This window comes from Myxocyprinus asiaticus, chromosome 9 (assembly GCF_019703515.2).
Source record: "Myxocyprinus asiaticus isolate MX2 ecotype Aquarium Trade chromosome 9, UBuf_Myxa_2, whole genome shotgun sequence".
NCBI lineage: Eukaryota > Metazoa > Chordata > Actinopteri > Cypriniformes > Catostomidae > Myxocyprinus > Myxocyprinus asiaticus.
The window spans coordinates 30,311,611-30,329,281 of record NC_059352.1 but is presented as its reverse complement, the minus strand read 5'-3'; the positions used below and the strand labels follow the sequence as shown (position 1 = coordinate 30,329,281).

At 35.9% G+C, this 17,671-nt stretch overlaps 1 protein-coding gene across 1 annotated transcript in view; it reads right to left on the bottom strand.

Annotated features, from left to right (window-relative positions):
• LOC127446514 (serine/threonine-protein kinase N2-like) overlaps positions 1–17,671 on the bottom strand; it is a 119,390-nt gene that overhangs the window by 65,384 nt on the left and 36,335 nt on the right. The window contains exon 2 of the mRNA XM_051707489.1: positions 6,671–6,971. Coding sequence (XP_051563449.1) covers positions 6,671–6,971 — 301 coding nt within the window. The remainder of the gene's footprint in view (positions 1–6,670; positions 6,972–17,671) is intronic.

Below are 17,671 nucleotides of genomic sequence, written 5' to 3'. Positions count from 1 at the left end.
CATCTCACAGACTTGAAATGGGAGACCCACATTGACTCCATTGTGAAAAAGGCCCAACAGAGGTTGTACTTCCTTCGCCAGTTGAGGATGTTCAACCTGCCACAGGCGCTGTTCTACTCAGCAGTCACTGAGTACTGCACTTCAGTAACTATCTGCTTTGGTGCAGCTACAAAATCAGATATCAGAAGTCTACAGAGGACAGTTCGGACTGCTGAGAGGATTATTGGTTGCCCCTTGCCCTCCCTCCAGAGTGAGGGAAAATGGCTGGAAAAATCACTCTGGACCCCACTCACCCTGCCCACTACCTTTTTGAACTGTTGCCTTCTGGCCGACGCTACAGAGCTCTGAGCACCAGAACCGTCAGGCACAGGAACAGTTTTTTCCCTAAGGCTATCCATCTCATGAACAGTTAAAACTGCCCCACTGTGCAATAATTATGTGCAATTCACAGCTTAGTCTTTTTTATATTTATCCAACACATCTTCTGCCATTACATTCCCTTGCACTGTATATAACAGATTTGTATTTGCACTACATATATATATATATATATATATATATATATATTTGTCTTATTGTGTATTCTATATATACTTTATTTTCTATCCAATTTGTATTATTATTCTATTTCTATTTATTTATTTTATTTTTTTAATCATTTTTTTCATATTATTAACACTGTCTTGTTGCTGTATCGTATTGTTGTGCACTGGAAGCTCCTGTCACCAAGACAAATTACCTGGCAATAAAGCTGATTCTGATTCTAAAGAAATTCACTGCAAAAAATCCTATTGTTATCAAGTGTATTTGTCTTGTTTTCCATTTAAAATTGTTTAAAAATCCTTAAAACAAGATACATTTACTTGAGAAGCAACATATAAGATGTTAAGAATTGCTTTCGGAGAATGTATCTTGAATATCAGTGTATTTTGTATAGAAGTGTATTTTTGCACTTGTTCATACTTCTGCCAGTGCAGTAAAGACAAAATATACTTATATTCAAGATATATCTCTAAAAGGAAGTCTAAATATCTTATATGCTGCTTCTCAGGCGAATGCATGTTTTTTTTAAAGGATCTTTAGATATTTTAAAATATTTGTATTTTTAATATTATATTCAACATTCTCAGATAACAATATTTTCTTCTGTAGTATAGCTGCTAAAGAAATTGTATGTTGTTTTAAAGGAGTTTTAGATATTTATATTGGAAAACAAGCCAAAACAAAAAACAAATCAAAAACGTATATTGTTGCAGTGTATAGTGGGGCGAAGACTACCCTCTCTCACCTTTTTGTTAACTTCAATCCATCTTTAACTCTCAAAAAACAATATTCTCTCTCATATTAATAAAGCTGCGCATTGCCAATTTTCTTTACAATAACAAATGCACAGTGACATATATTATGATTCAATAAGTCACGAGCCATCAAGTTATAATCTAGCTGCATTAAGCGTGCACACTCGAGGGATGAGCATCCCCACGACAGAGTGTGCCTCAGCCGGGTGCAGTTTCAAACTCTCCCCCTTAAATCGGGACATTCGTGCAACTCATAGAAGAGGCACTGACAGCACAGAGAAATGCCAGTTTCTGAGTTTGTAGTTATTTACATGATCTGCTTCTGTATTATTTGAACTTTATTAAAGCTATATAACGCATTAAATATAACTGCATTTAAGATGTAACGCTGGGGTGTTTCCTTTAAAGAGCTCCAGCTCCGCTTATTCCACAACGAGAGTGCTTCTGTTTTTACTTATTTGGTATTTTTGTATAATTCCATCATACTTTGTGATCTACATCACCTGAAGCTGTTTGGAAATTTGCATCTGGACTGTGAGCTGTGTAATTCTTCCTCTCCTCAGTCAGACGCAAACTGCAGTGCTGCTCTCACGCATCATCAGAGTTTAATGTGATCTGATGTTACGTTAAATGTGATCAAACAACAATTCGACAACGAAAATTTTTGTCGATAATTTTTCATGTCAATGTTGTCAATAACGTCGACTAATCGTTTCAGCCCTAGTGTTAAACACTTGACTATAGTTCCAAAGGTTATGGGTTCGATCCCTGCTTCTGCAAGTCATGCAGTAGAAATTTACATGAAAACAAAGTTGATTATGATAAGTGCTATGCTTGGCTGTGTTGCTCTTAGCTTGGTATGGCCCTTTGGTGATTAACAAAGCTGTTCCTCTATGGTGTAATGTATTGCTCCAGAGGCCTGTTCTCTAAACTGTTGATTGGTAAGTCCTAGGTTTGAATCCGTCTTGGGGCGACTTGTCCTGTTGTGTTTGCTTGTTCTGTATATCAGTTGTACAGTGGTTACCATGCTGGTGCTTGACCCCATAATTGCTGCTTGCAGCTTTATTTATTATTATTATTCCTCCCAAATGGAATCTATGACAGCCCATAGAAACGTACATAGGAAAATGATGAATTCTGGCACACTGATAGGAGCGGTCATGAACAGCCTCCATACCAAATTTGGGGTCTCTAAGACATACTCTATAGCATAGACAAACTCTCCCTTTTCTTTTGTGTGTATCTTTTTAACCTTTTGTCCTAGAGACACAATTATTTTTTGTCTGATTACTCTCCCCTTGAGGATTCCAACAGACTCCTTACAATAAAACTCAGCCCATTACAGTGTCTGCCATCTTAGATTATGTAATTAATTGTTTTTTCACTTCTGCTCCTTCAAACTTTGTCCGATTTTCCTAAACAATGGCACAAATAATTCTCCAGACTGAGCCGCACAGAATTAATCATACTGAATTTTGATTTTCAACTATGTTGAAAAATTATGCAAACACATATTTAACGAGGTGGCAGTGAAAACAGATTTGAAGCTGTATCTTGGCATCCCTTTGTCTTATCGAAACTAAACTTGTTATGCTTAATGAGGACCATGGTCTGAGGGCACCAGCAGAGTTTCGTGACAACGGCACCTATGGGTCAAAAGTGAAAAAGATGTGAAAAATTGCTTTTTTGCCCGTAACTTTTGAACCGTATGTCCAAAAGTCATGAGGTTGGTGTCTGTGAATTCCTTGGGTCATGTGGATTTCACCACTTTTTGTTTTTCCTCTACACCATATTGACATCTATTAAAACATGATATATCATAAACATTGTCAGATTTCAAAGAATATTAGTATGCATCATGAACATCATGTCCTGATGATACATAAGCAGTTTGGAGATAGCGCCACCTATAGTTTAAAAGATAACCCACACTTGTACGGCGTTTTAATCTCAGGAAGTCTCTTTGCCACCCAGTAGGAATGTCATCTGAGTGGTTCAGTGTGTTAAAGCACTGGTTTATAGTTTCAGAAGTCCTGGGTTCAAATCCCACTTGGACAAGTTTTAGAGTTGATGTTATATTGTACTGGAGGTCTTTATATTTGTTTACTGAATAGTTGCAGGGCTTATCACATATCATTTCTGTTTACAGGTATACTTCTTGTTCTTCGTCTTAGTGTTGTTCTTCTGATACACAGTACTGTGCAAAAGTCTTAGGCACATAAGATACTTAACAAAAACCTTTGTCTTAAGATGGTTATTTATATTTTCAGCTTTAGTGTGTCAATAGGAAATATACATTTCAGACTCCCAAACATTTCTTTTGCAAACAGAATAGAATAGAAGAACAGGGAGCCCTGCAACAGATGGCATGGTCCCCACAGAGCCCCCCACTGAATATTGAGTCAGTCTGGAATTACAAGAAGAGACAGAAGCAATTGAGACAGTCGAGAAATATAGAAGAACTGTGGCAAATTCTCCAAGAAGCTTGGAACATCCTATCTGCCAACAACTAAAAAACGGTGTCCAGGTGTACCTAGGAGAATTGGTGCTGTTTTGAAGGCAAAGGTGGTCACACCAAATATTGATTTAGCTTTTTTTTATGATTACTCGACTTTGTATGGCGTTAATTGATAAATTAATACAATTTATGGTATTATTTTTGAAGACATCCTCACAATGCAACATTTTTCCCAAGTGCCTAAAACTTTTGCACAGTACTGTATAAGGGAGTGATATCTTTTGAAAGGATTGAGAAGTTTTTGAGGCAGCATCATCTGTAGTTGAAAAGAACATGGTCTGTTTAACATGGTTATCATGCTACATGATATGATAGCTTAGCATGCTAATCAGTTAGCAGTTAGCTAACTGTTGTGTTTTCTGCCTTATAAGGCTATTTGATCACAATGTTATCCATAGAGCAACATTAGCTTAGCATGCTAATCAGTTCGCATGCAGCAGGCTAGCCATTGCATTTGTAAGGCTATTTGATCACAATGCTATTGGCAACTTGCAAAACTTGTTCTATTTACTAGATTTAGCTATGTGGTTAGCAAATTGCACACATTTATACAAGGTTTGTTGTTGGTTCAAAAACAACAAAAAACTTACTATATTGTTTAAGAAAAGACAGAGAAAAGTGAAGACTTAAGTATTGAATAATTGTTTGATATATTCTGTACTTAATGATGGTTTCTAGGGGAAGAGTCATCCAGAAAACCTGATGCAATACTTGCACAAAAATGTTATTGTTTTAGGTGGATGGTAAAATTTGGAAAAGGAGTGTTGAATAAAGATGATTAAGTTGATTTCAGCTCCTTAGTGTTTGTTTGTATTAGTTTGCTCATAGAAAACAGGAAAATTCACACACATAAAATTCACCTCTGTAATGCCTTTTGATTATTTTATCAAGACATTTCTCATGGTACACTGATACACACACACACACACACACACATATATGGCAATAAAAGTGGTGAATGAAGAGGAATCTTCATTTGTTTTCTGTGGGTGTTTTTATGGGAATGTGGATCTTTTAGATCATATTTGAGGAGTTCCTATGGTTTGTATGTTCCACATTTTATCGTAAGTGTGTCATGAAGTGTGGGACTCGCACTGGTCTGGTCTTGGTCTTGACTTGGTCTCAACCCCTCAAAGTCTTGGCCTTGTCTCGGTCTCGATACACTCTGGTCTTGGTCTTGACTTGGTCTCGGTTTAGGTGGTCTTGACTAAAACACTCTCTTTGCCAATAAGTAGGCATGTCAGCTGAGTGGCTCAGTGTGTTAAAACACTGGTTTATAGTTTTAAAAGTTGTGGGTTCAAATCCCCACCTCTACAAGTCTTCTGTCCTTCTGGTGATTTTTGTATTGACTTAATGAATGGTTGCTGGGTTGTCCCGTAGTAAAATTCTGAATTTGATCTCTGTTGAAAAGTTACATGAATACAAAGTCATCGTATTGACTGTTGTGCTTGGCTGTGAAAAAACTTCTTAGCATAGTATGTTCCTTTTGGTGGCTATTAGCCCAGCAGCTGAGAGGACCTGTGGTAAGAGCCATGAAAAATCAAACCTCAGCAAGTTCTAATGCATTAGAAATGTGTGTAGTTCTGGAGATTTTTGTATTTTGCATCCTGAATGGAGGCTGGTCTTTTCCCCAATCAAATGTTGATTTGTAACTTTGTTGAAAAGTTACATTAATATAAGTTGATCATGGTAAAAGCTGTGCTTGGCTGCAAATACTCTAAGCTTGGTTTGTCCCTTTGTTGACTGGCATTGCTGTGTGGTGCAGTAGATAGCACACTGAACTGTGAAACAGAAAGTTGATGGTTCAAATCCGTATGGGGGCAATGTGATCTGTGCTTGCTCTGTGAGGTATTTGGATTGTGCAGTGGTTGCCATGCTGGTGCTTGGCCCTGTAATTGCTGCTTACAGCTATATTTTATTTATTTATTTTTTTTTTTACCAAGAATCAGTTCAAACTGGCAGTTTCAATAAATGCAGTCAAAACTTTGTTGATTCATCGATTTGTTTGCATCATCACAATTGTTTGTTTTTTTTAGCACATCACATTTTAAAATGCTATACAATGGTAAATATAACAGTAATATTATTGTTATATTAGTGCATATACATAAAAATGGTTAAATATAATTTTTGTTTTCATTTAGTGAAAACCTTGGTAACACTTTATTTTATATTTATTTTATAATATACATATTACATGTATTTACTACAGTAATTTCTATAGTAGTAAATTATACATAATTACATTCAACTAACCCTAAACCAAACCCTAATCCTAACCCTAAACCTATAGTATGTAGGGCTAAGGGTTAGTTCATGTTGTTAATTAATATTACTCAGTACTTACTTGTGTAATCACACTGTAACAAGGACATTAAAATAAAGTCTAACCAAAAACTTTAACTATGCCTTGACGTTTACTGCACTTTAGTTCTTCTTATTTTTTTATTTTTATTTTTTTATCCATTTCGTAACAATGACTGTTTGGTTGAAATTATGGTTCTTCTGACTGAAATAGCACAAATTTAAGCAATTTCAAAGCAAATACATGAATATGGATCAGTCAAATGGCTGAAAATATATCAGATCAATGCAATTATTTTGATATATCGCCCAACCCTTGTACCACCTGCAAAAAATAAACATAAGAGTTGTGGTACTTTTGTTTTGTTTTAATCAGTAATGGGCTTGAAAACAAATACAAAATGTACACAAATTGTATGCTCACATACCACAAACGTAGTCAAAAGTTACACCCTGAATTAACAACAGCAACAACAGTATGAGCACACACACACACACACACACACACAAAAAAAAAAAAAAGTAGATGGAGAAGTGGAGTCAGCCATACCTACGAGCTCCTCCGGATCCTTCACCACTATATGTGCATTCAGTTCCTGAAGCTCCTGGTGCAGTTCCTCCACCTTCTTGTTGGACTTCTTTAGCATGTTGTCCACATAAGCCAGGCTCTTTTTATCTGTGGTGACCTTCCTCAAGTTCTCTGCTCCTTCTTTGATCTTCAGCTCTTTGCGAATCTCTCGTTTGATCTGGTCCTTGATCTCATCCAACTTTTGTTGGACCATGGTGTCTGAGAGGTCCAAATTATGACCCAGGCCCAGCCGTTCTGAAACCATCTGAACCCGAGCATCACCCTGTGGAGCAGGAGAAAGAATGAGATAGCAGAAATGTTTCAAATTAACGGATGGCGTTCATTGGCATGGAATGCACCCTGGAATATAGCATCATTCTCAAAATTCAACGTAAAGACAAGTTATCAGAATAATTAGTGGATTGCATTCTGAGCGTAATATTCCTCTACACTGCATTATGAGAGGAATTCACTTTCAAAGGTGGTGTGTATGATCTGGTTTAGGTTGTTATGTAATGGAATAAAGCACTTTCTAATCAGCTTGAGGATGCCCAGAAACCTCTCAAGAATAATTCAACAACTTCAGATCCACAAAAGAACAAACCAAAAGCCCAGTGGTCGCACAAGGGATAACAATGTTGAAACACAACATGTCATCAACCATTATGCCCCTCCCCTATTTGTTTTAACTACATACTAAGCAATTTAACACTTTTTGTATTTCTGGTATGTATTTATTTTACTTGCATTCACTTTTGACTTTTTTTTGTCTTAAATGGCATTTGCCACTCTAACTTCATGTTATGTGAACACCCAGTCAGTAAAATACTGATTTAAGTCTTACAAATCTTTTGCATACATAACATGGTATAACCTCAGTTCACTGCGAGTCAGACATAACCAACATCTTATGGAGATTTGTGTTCCTTGCCACAGTTGCTTTCAGCTTGCTCACTGGGGTTTAAATACAATTATTATTTAACTATTTAATTATTTATTTTTATACACAATTTACAATTACACAATGATGACTCTAAGACTTTATAGATATTACAGTTTAATTTTCTGTTAAAGCATGCTTTTCTGTAAAGCTGCTTTGAAACGATGTGTGTTGTGAAAAGCGCTAAACAAACAAAAATGATTTGACGTGAAAGTTATGATGACTTGCTGTTTAGTAAGGGAGTTAAATGTTATTTCAGTAACGGCTCTTGACTGATTCTGTAAAACGTTTGTTAGAATTCAAACTGATACCTTAGATGTTTGTGAATCATGAGCTCATAAGTGTGATTTATCCGCAAATCGGACTACACTGGTCATGCTGCATGTTTGTTTAAACGTATGCAGAATATGCAGCATGTTGTCTTGCATAAGATTTATTTGCATTGGCACTAGGGCTGCTAGCATCACCATGACAACCGCCCCACCACGGTGGTAGAGTGGCACGGCGGTGTCAATTAGCCTATCAGAAGCTAATTGGCTAATTGCCTAAAGGCTTGACATAATTTTCTGGAATTTTCCAAGCTCCGTAAAGGCACAGTTAACTTAGTGTATGTAAACTTCTGACCCACTGGAACTGTGATATAGTCAATTAAAAGTGAAACAATCTGTCTGTAAACAATTGTTGGAAAAATTACTCATGTCATGCACAAAGTAGATGTCCAAAACGACTTGCCAAAACTATAGTTATATTAAATCTGTGGAGTGGTTAAAAAAATGAGTTTTAATGACTTCAACCTAAGTGTACGTAAAACTTCTGACTTCAAATGTATATAAGATGTGTTTGAATGAGGTGGTTAATAGATAGACCAGTATTGATTTTATGCACAACGGTAACCAAATAATCAAACTACACTACAACAATAAAACATAATAGCACTGAACATTGCCGATGAATATTAATATACAGTTGTGCTCAAAATTTTGCATACCCTGGCAGAAATTGTGAAATTTTGGCATTGATTTTGAAAATATGACTGATCATGCAAAAAAACTGTCTTTTATTTAAGGATAGTGATCATATGAAGCCATTTATTATCACATAGTTGTTTGGCTCCTTTTAAAATCATAATGAAATCACCCAAATGGCCCTGATCAAAAGTTTACATACCCTTGAATGTTTGGCCTTGTTACAGACACAAAAGGTGACACACACAGGTTTAAATGGCAATTAAAGGTTAATTTCCCACACCTGTGGCTTTTTAATTAATTAGTGCAATTAGTGTCTGTGTATAAATAGTCAATGAGTTTGTTAGCTCTCATGTGGATGCACTGAGCAGGCAAGATACTGAGCCATGGGGAGCAGAAAAGAACTGTCAAAAGACCTGCATAACAAGGTAATGGAACTTTATAATGATGGAAAAGGATATAAAAAGATATCCAAAGCCTTGAAAATGCCAGTCAGTACTGTTCAATCACTTATTAAGAAGTGGAAAATTTGGGGATCTCTTGATACCAAGCCAAGGTCAGGTAGACCAAGAAAGATTTCAGCCACAACTGCCAGAAGAATTGTTTGGGATACAAAGAAAAACCCACAGGAAACCTCAGGAGAAATACAGGCTGCTCTGGAAAAAGATGGTGTGGTTGTTTCAAGGAGCACAATATGACGATACTTGAACAAAAATGAGCTGCATGGTCGAGTTGCCAGAAAGAAGCCTTTACTGCGGCAATGCCACAAAAAAGCCCAGTTACAATATGCCCGACAACACCTTGACACGCCTGACAGCTTCTGGCACACTGTAATTTGGAGTGATGAGACCAAAATAGAGCTTTATGGTCACAACCATAAGCGCTATGTTTGGAGAGGGGTCAACAAGGCCTATAGTGAAAAGAATACCATCCCCACTGTGAAGCATGGTGGTGGCTCACTGATGTTTTGGGGGTGTGTGAGCTCTAAAGGCATAGGGAATCTTGTGAAAATTGATGGCAAGATGAATGCAGCATGTTATCAGAAAATACTGACAGACAATTTGCATTCTTCTGCACGAAAGCTGCGCATAGAACGCTCTTGGACTTTCCAGCACGACAATGACCCTAAGCACAAGGCCAAGTTGACTCTCCAGTGGTTACAGCAGAAAAAGGTGAAGGTTCTGGAGTGGCCATCACAGTCTCCTGACTTTAATATCATCGAGCCACTCAGGGGAGATCTCAAATGTGCGGTTCATGCAAGATGACCAAAGACTTTGCATGACCTGGAGGCATTTTGCCAAGACGAATGGGCAGCTATACCACCTGCAAGAATTTGGGGCCTCACAGACAACTATTACAAAAGACTGCACGCTGTCATTGATGCTAAAGGGGGCAATACACAGTATTAAGAACTAAGGGTATGCAGACTTTTGAACAGGGGTCATTTCATTTTTTTTCTTTGTTGCCATGTTTTGTTTTATGATTGTGCCATTCTGTTATAACCTACAGTTGAATATGAATCCCATAAGAAATAAAAGAAATGTGTTTTGCCTGCTCACTCATGTTTTCTTTAAAAATGGTACATATATTACCAATTCTCCAAGGGTATGCAAACTTTTGAGCACAACTGTAAGTAATACAATATGCATACATACAGTAAATATGGTATACACACACACACACACACACACACACACACACACACACACACGCTCACATTTTCAAAACAACTTTACATAAATAAAATAATGGTCCATTTTAACTCACTTTTTGGAGCCCAGTTGAATTTAATTATAATATATTATAGGACTCCAGAATAACATTTGAGAGCTGTGGTACCAGCACCTCATTTGGTAGCACCAGTGGGGGGTTGGGTTTTTGGCCTATAAAATGAAAAATGTAAAAGACAGAAACTAATAATAAGTGATATTATTATTATTATTACATTACAAAAATAAGTGCAATTACCAGTACTATTGCATACTGTATTTTGCCCCACTAAAATGCTCATTCGACAGCAAGGCATTGAATTTGAGTTGGTATGCAGATGTAAATAATCTGGTATCAACAACAGGAAGGTTACACTGTATATAAAATGGATAAAAAGTAAAAAGTTAACACCTAATTGTATAGGGCTAAATTATTCTGACAGTGCGACTGAATTGGGACTTGATTTATCAAGCTCTTGTTGATACATGTCCTGTCATATCTTGAAAATTTGAAGGCAAACAAAACCAGTTATATTTTTCTGATATCAGACAACATTAGCAGAGAACAGATTTTACACAGATGGAAAGCTATCTTTTTCCATAATTCACAAAGGTTCAGGCTTTAAAGCCCTTTATTCTATTTTGCATTTGCCCTTATGAAAATGTACCATAGTTTTAAAATACTTTTAAAACTATAAAATACAAAATATAAATATTTATAAACTGCCATAAAATAAGTTATCAATAATGATATTCCCTCACATATTCGAAATGTAATAGCACTTTAGTAGTAATATAATATTTATTATGAATATATTTCTGCCTAAATACTATAGTTAATACAGTTAGTGTTATAATAGTAAATGTATGGTAATTTTTTGAAGGTGGTGATATGTGAAAAGTCTGCTGTGTAGAATGTTGGGCAGTTAAATGTGGTTTTAAACTAGTTTAGTCACCAAGAATTTTCATTTTTTGGTGTTTGTACCAGAGAACACTGTGCTGCATTCAACAGATTAACATTTAAGTAATTTTCACTATAATTGTTTACTTCCGATCACTCTCCCAAGTACGTCCAGGAGAAGACTCTATTCACGCTGCCTCTCGCATGAATATGGTGTAAATAAGAGCATATGAACCCCACATGGCACACAGAATAGCGTGTTATTTGTTCATTCTGAAGCACACAGGCTATATATTTATTGCATAAATTGCAGCTTTTTGCAGTTTAATAATCATCACATGACAATATGAAGACTTTGATGAAATTTTGATTTACTGTGCGGCCCTGAAGGAATGTGAAATTAGCCTAAGGAAACATAAAAGCCTTTAAGTAACATAAAGGCCAAATATAAAGCACACTACATTCATCGATGTTCACGATATTGCTTAGTTTTATATCGCAAGCAAAATCATAATTATATCATTGTGAATATTCGATACATCACCCAGCCCTACTGACAGACTAGGGATGTCAAAAGTACTGGTACTTCTGTACCAAGTCGATACGTCAATAAAAAAAGATGCAAGTGTTTCTGCAGTACTGGTAGTACCGTGCACCTATTCAATTTGTTCCCTGTGCTGGCTGCCTTCAGAGTACGTGCGCATGAGACACAGCATGCAGTGAAAGGATCTCAATGCTAAAGTTCTACTTCACCACTTTCACAACTCAATCACTGATGAGTGAAATCTGAATACATTTACTAGCCAGTAGTGCCGGACTGATATATTAGCCTTTCGCCGATATATCAGTATCAGCGTATATGTTTACCGATATGCGCAGATATGAAAACTTTTTTTCAGAACATATAATGAAGAAAACAATGTTTTAGAATTGGTGTCATTACGTAGTTTGTCCAGCAGAGCGTGCTCCGACTCCATTGTTTACAAAGCTGACTCTGAGCTGACGGTGGCGGTGGCTCTGCAGACAGGGCGGAGTTAAGTGGTGCGGAGTTAAGTGGTGCGGAGTTGAGCGGTGTCTACTTGGTAAGTTGCTAACTAGTTTGTGAAATACATACTGGAAAGTTAATAAACAATGACCCCATCATTTTCCTTTTTCAATATAACTGATATAACGTTAACCCTGTCCCTGACAACCATGTCACTCATGTCTGTTTGCTGTTAGCCAGCTATAATTTGTCATTGCAGTTAGAAATGTAACAGATTGAAAGGTAAATATCAGAGCATCTTTTTGCAGCTCAGTAGACAACAGTGCAGTGGTGGATGGTGTCTGTTGAGTGTTGATTTCACGCTATGTTGTTACCTAGTTGGTGAGACGCAATGCTGGTCCATCTTTTACTCTCCGTGACAATGAGCTTATAGCTAACTAGCTAACCACGTAGCTACTTTCATTGCCTGTCAGCTGAGTGGAAGCTAATGTGTAAACGTATTCACCAAACAGTTTTGTTCAGGATTCACAGTTTGGTACCCCCTTCAACCGAACAATTCCAGTCGTTGCATTTATAAAATGTAATATTTAAAAGTCTGGTTTTCCACCGTTGAAAGTTTTCCCTGAACTTGTATAGCAGAATACGGTGTAACACCGCTGCCGCTATTTTCCTCTTGTCTCGGCAGGTGTAAATGCTTCTTGTTTTACAACCTGCCAATAATTGACTGGCAGTATTAATATAGTCAGCATTTGACTGATACTATACAGTACTACTGATGTTTATTTAGCTATTTATTTTATTTGAATTTATACTTTATTTTAATGGTAAGCAACTGACTGATACTAAACATACAGTACTGATGTTTTTTAAGCTATTTATTGTATTTTTATTTATTCTTTATTTTCTCAGTGTTCATTTCTAGAATTTGTTGAAAATGTATAATAATAATGTAAAATATTCTATGATAAAAATATTTAAGAAAGCAGCCTTCTGAGTACCTTTGCATAGTCATATCGGTGCAAAATCGGTGAATAATCCACATAGAAAAGGTCTGATTTCATTCCAGCTCAAAAATTAACTATATCAACCACCATATCGGTAATCGGTGAATTTTATTTGTATCAGTATCGGTCTCAAAAATCCCATATCGGTCGGGCTCTACTAGCCAGTAGTAAATAACCAAGTTTTTAGCTACATAGTGCAAAATTTGGTTGCATATGCGTGTGACTTACTCGCAATGTAGAGGGATGTTACCTGTGAACACCGCAGTTTCCAGCTAAATACTCAGTAGAGTAATGGCATCTCTGGGCACTTAAGCACTATTCAAAACCCAGTGACTGACCTGTTTTAATTAAAACTTCTTTTTCATCTTGTCTCTGTTATCATTAATAAAATGTGATTTAATTATGTCACGTATACTTGACTACGACTAGGACAGACAGATGAATACTGTAGCTCGAATATGAAAAAACCCCGGCTATAGCTCAATTATAACTGTGCATGTAAAGGTAGTGACTGTCATGCACACATTAATAGTAACAGACAAGATTACAGTAAGACATTAAGCTGCACATTTGCATCAATTTACAACCACTTTTGGAACCATTTAAATATTTTCAAACAGTTTTTCCTCATACATCTAACATGGTTTGCAATATTGAAAATGTTTAGACATTACGATACCGACTGATAAAAAAAATAAAACAGACCGAAAACTTGACACTTGCCTTATTTTGTCATCAGATATCTGTTTTACTTACTTACTTAAAAATGTACAAAGAGGTACAAAAGCTTTTTAACTGTTCTAACAATAAATAATTTCCATTGAAAATGGATTGGATCTGGACACATGACAGGCCAATATTTCAAAGAGAGCCACAATGAAAGACAAATAGAAGATAAAATCATGATGATTGATATGAAAAAAGTTTATTTGTATTTCTAAAACATTTTTGCACTTTGTTGTTTATTGCAGTTCAAAACAACAGAACTCACAATTACATGCATGTATGTATTTTATGTATATCAGCGCTACTCAGAGTTGGGTAGCCAAAAACTTTACTCAAGTAGAAGTAAAAGTAATAATGTAAAAAATTACTTAAGAGTAAGAAAGTATTCAATAAAAAGAATACTCAAGTAGTGAGTAACTTTAGTTACTTTCACATATAACGGATGTTTACTCTCCTATATTCCAGTACATGATACACATTTAACATGCATTACAGAATAATGATGATGATGATGATGATTAATAATAATAATAATAATAATAATATTTTTAATTATGGATATTGTCATCATTCACCACCATGTTGTTCCAAACCCATAGGACTTCTTTCTTCCATATATCAAATTAAAGGGATAGTTCACCAAAAAAATGAAAATGCTCTCATTTTCTCACCCTGATGCCATCTCAGATCTATATGACTTTCTTTCTTCTGCAGAACACAAATAAAGATTTTTTGAAGAAAATCTCAGCTCTGTTGGTCCATAAAATGCAAGCGAATGGTGACCAGAACTTTGAAGCTCCAAAAAGCACAGAGGCAGCATAAAAGTAATTAATACGACTCCAGTGATTTTCAGAAGCATTATGATAGGTGTGGGTGAGAAACAAATAAATATCTATAACTATATAATATAAAAAGTCCTTTTTTACTATTAATTCTCCTCCCTGCCCAGTAGGTTGGCGATATGCACAAATAATTGAATCACCAAAAACACAAGAATGTGAAAGTGGAGATGTATTAGTAAAAAAGTTTTTTAATTTTGATCTGTTTCTCACTCATATTTATCATATCCCTTCTATAAAGTTGTGCGTGAAAATCCCAGGAGATCAGCAATTACAGAAATACTCAAACCAGCCCATCTGGCACCAACAATCATGCCACGCTCCAAATCACTGAGATCAAATTTTTCCCTATCCTAATGGTTGATGTGAACATTAACTGACACTCCTGATCCATATCTGCATGATTTTATATATTGCACTGCTGCTACACAACTGGCTGATTAGATAATTGCTTGGATGATTGTTGGTGCCAGATGGGCTTGTTTGAGTATTTCTGTAACTGCTGATCTCCTGGGATTTTCATGCACAAATATCTCTAGAATTTACTCAGAATGGTGCCAAAAACAAAAAACATCCAGTGAGCAGCAGTTCTGTGGACGAAAATGCCTTGTTGATGAGAGAGGTCAACAGAGAATGGCCAGACTGGTTTGAACTGACAAAGTCTACAGTAACTAAGATAACCTCTCTGTACATTTGTGGTGAGAAGAATATCATCTCAGAATGCTATTCTGAGATGCGGGTTGGTGCTGTTTTGGCAGCACGAGGGGGACCTACACAATATTAGGCAGGTGGTTTAATGTTGTGGCTGATATATTGAGATATATATATATATATATATATTACACTACCGGTCAAAAGTTTTGAAACACTTACTCATTCTTTATTATAATTTTTTTTTCTTTCTTTTTTTTTTTTTTTTTCACATTTTAGAATAATAGTAAAGTCATCAAAACTATGGAATAACATAAATGGAACTATGGGAATTATGTTATGACTAAACAAAATCCAAAATAAATTAAAACTATGTTATATTTTAGCATCTTCAAAGTAGTCACCCTTTGCCTAGAATTTTCAGAAATGTACTCTTGACATTTTCTCAACCAACTTCTTGAGGTATCACACTGGAATGCTTTTTAAACAGTATTGAAGGAGTTCCCATCTATGCTGGGCACTTATTGGCTGCTTTTCTTTATTATTTAGTCTAAGTCATCAATTTCAAAAAATTTCTTTTTTTTAAATTACATTTTAGTTTTATAATGAAATAAATTTATATGGTGGCACAATTATATTTTTGTCTACAAAACTAATTTCAAATATTTATGCATATGCCTTCAGATCAAAAGATATTTAAGATCATGAGAAACATTTCAGTCAAGTGTTTCAAAACTTTTGACCGGTAGTGTGTGTATGTATATATATACACACATATATACACACACACACTGGCGGGCAAAATTTTTGAATAATGTACAGATTTTGCTCTTATGGAAAGAAATTGGTACTTTTATTCACCAAAGTGGCATTCAACTTATCACAATGGACAGGACATTAATAATGTGAAAAATTACTATTACAATTTGAAACAAATGTTCAGAACTTCTTAAACTACTTCAAAGAGTTCTCATATAAAAATCCTCCACTTGCAGCAATGACAGCTTTGCAGATCCTTGGCAATCTAGCTGTCAGTTTGTCCAGATACTCAGGTGACATTTCACCCCACGCTTCCTGTAGCACTTGCCATAGATGTGGCTGTCTTGTCGGGCACTTCTCACACACTTTACAGTCTAGGTGATCCCACAAAAGCTTAATTGGGTTAAGATCCATGACACTCTTTTCCAATTTTCTGTTGTCCAGTGACTGTGTTTCTTTGCCCACTCTAACCTTTTCTTTTTGTTTTTCTGTTTCAAAAATGGATTTTTCTTTGCAATTCTTCCCATAAGGCCAGCACCCCTTAGTCTTCTCTTTACTGTTGTACATGAAACTGGTGTTGAGCGGGTAGAATTCAATGAAGCTTTCAGCTGAGGACGTGTGAGGTGTCTATTTCTCAAACTAGACTCTCTGATGTACTTTTATCCTCTTGTTTAGTTGAACATCTGGCCTTCCACATCTCTTTCTGTCCTTGTTAGAGCCAGTTGTCCTTTGTCTTTGAAGACTGTAGTGTACACCTTTGTATGAAATCTTCAGTTTTTGGGCAATTTCAAGCACTGTATAGCCTTCGTTCAAAACAATGATTGACTGATGAGTTTCTAGAGAATGCTGTTTTTGACCTAATATTGACCTTAAGCCAGGCCAGTCTATTGCATACTGTGGCAACTCAAAAACAAACACAAAGACAATGTTAAGCTTCATTTAATGAACCAAATAGCTTTCAACTGTGTTTGATATAATGGCAAGTGATTTTCTAGTAACAAATGATTAATTTAGCATGATTACTCAAGGATAAGGTGTTGGAGTGATGTCTGCTGGAAATGGGGCCTGTCTAAATTTGATTAAAAATTACTTTTTTTCAAATAGTGATGGTGCCGTTTTCTACATCAGTAAAGTCCTGACTATACATTGTGATCAGTTGAATGCCACTTTGGTAAATTAAAGTACCAATTTCCTACTGAAACAGCAAAATCTGTACATTATTCCAAACTTCTGGCCGCCTGTGTGTGTGTGTGTGTTTATATTAGAACCTGACCGATATGGGATTTTTGAGACCGGTACCGATTACCGATATGGTGGGCGATATAGTTCATTTTTGAGCTGGAATGAAAACAGACCTTTTCTATGTGGATTGTTCACCGATTTTGCACTGATATGACTATGCAAAGGTACTCAGAAGGCTGCTTTCTTAAACAAATATTTTTATCAAAGAATATTTGACATTATTATTATACATTGTCAACAAATTCTAGAAATGAACACTGAG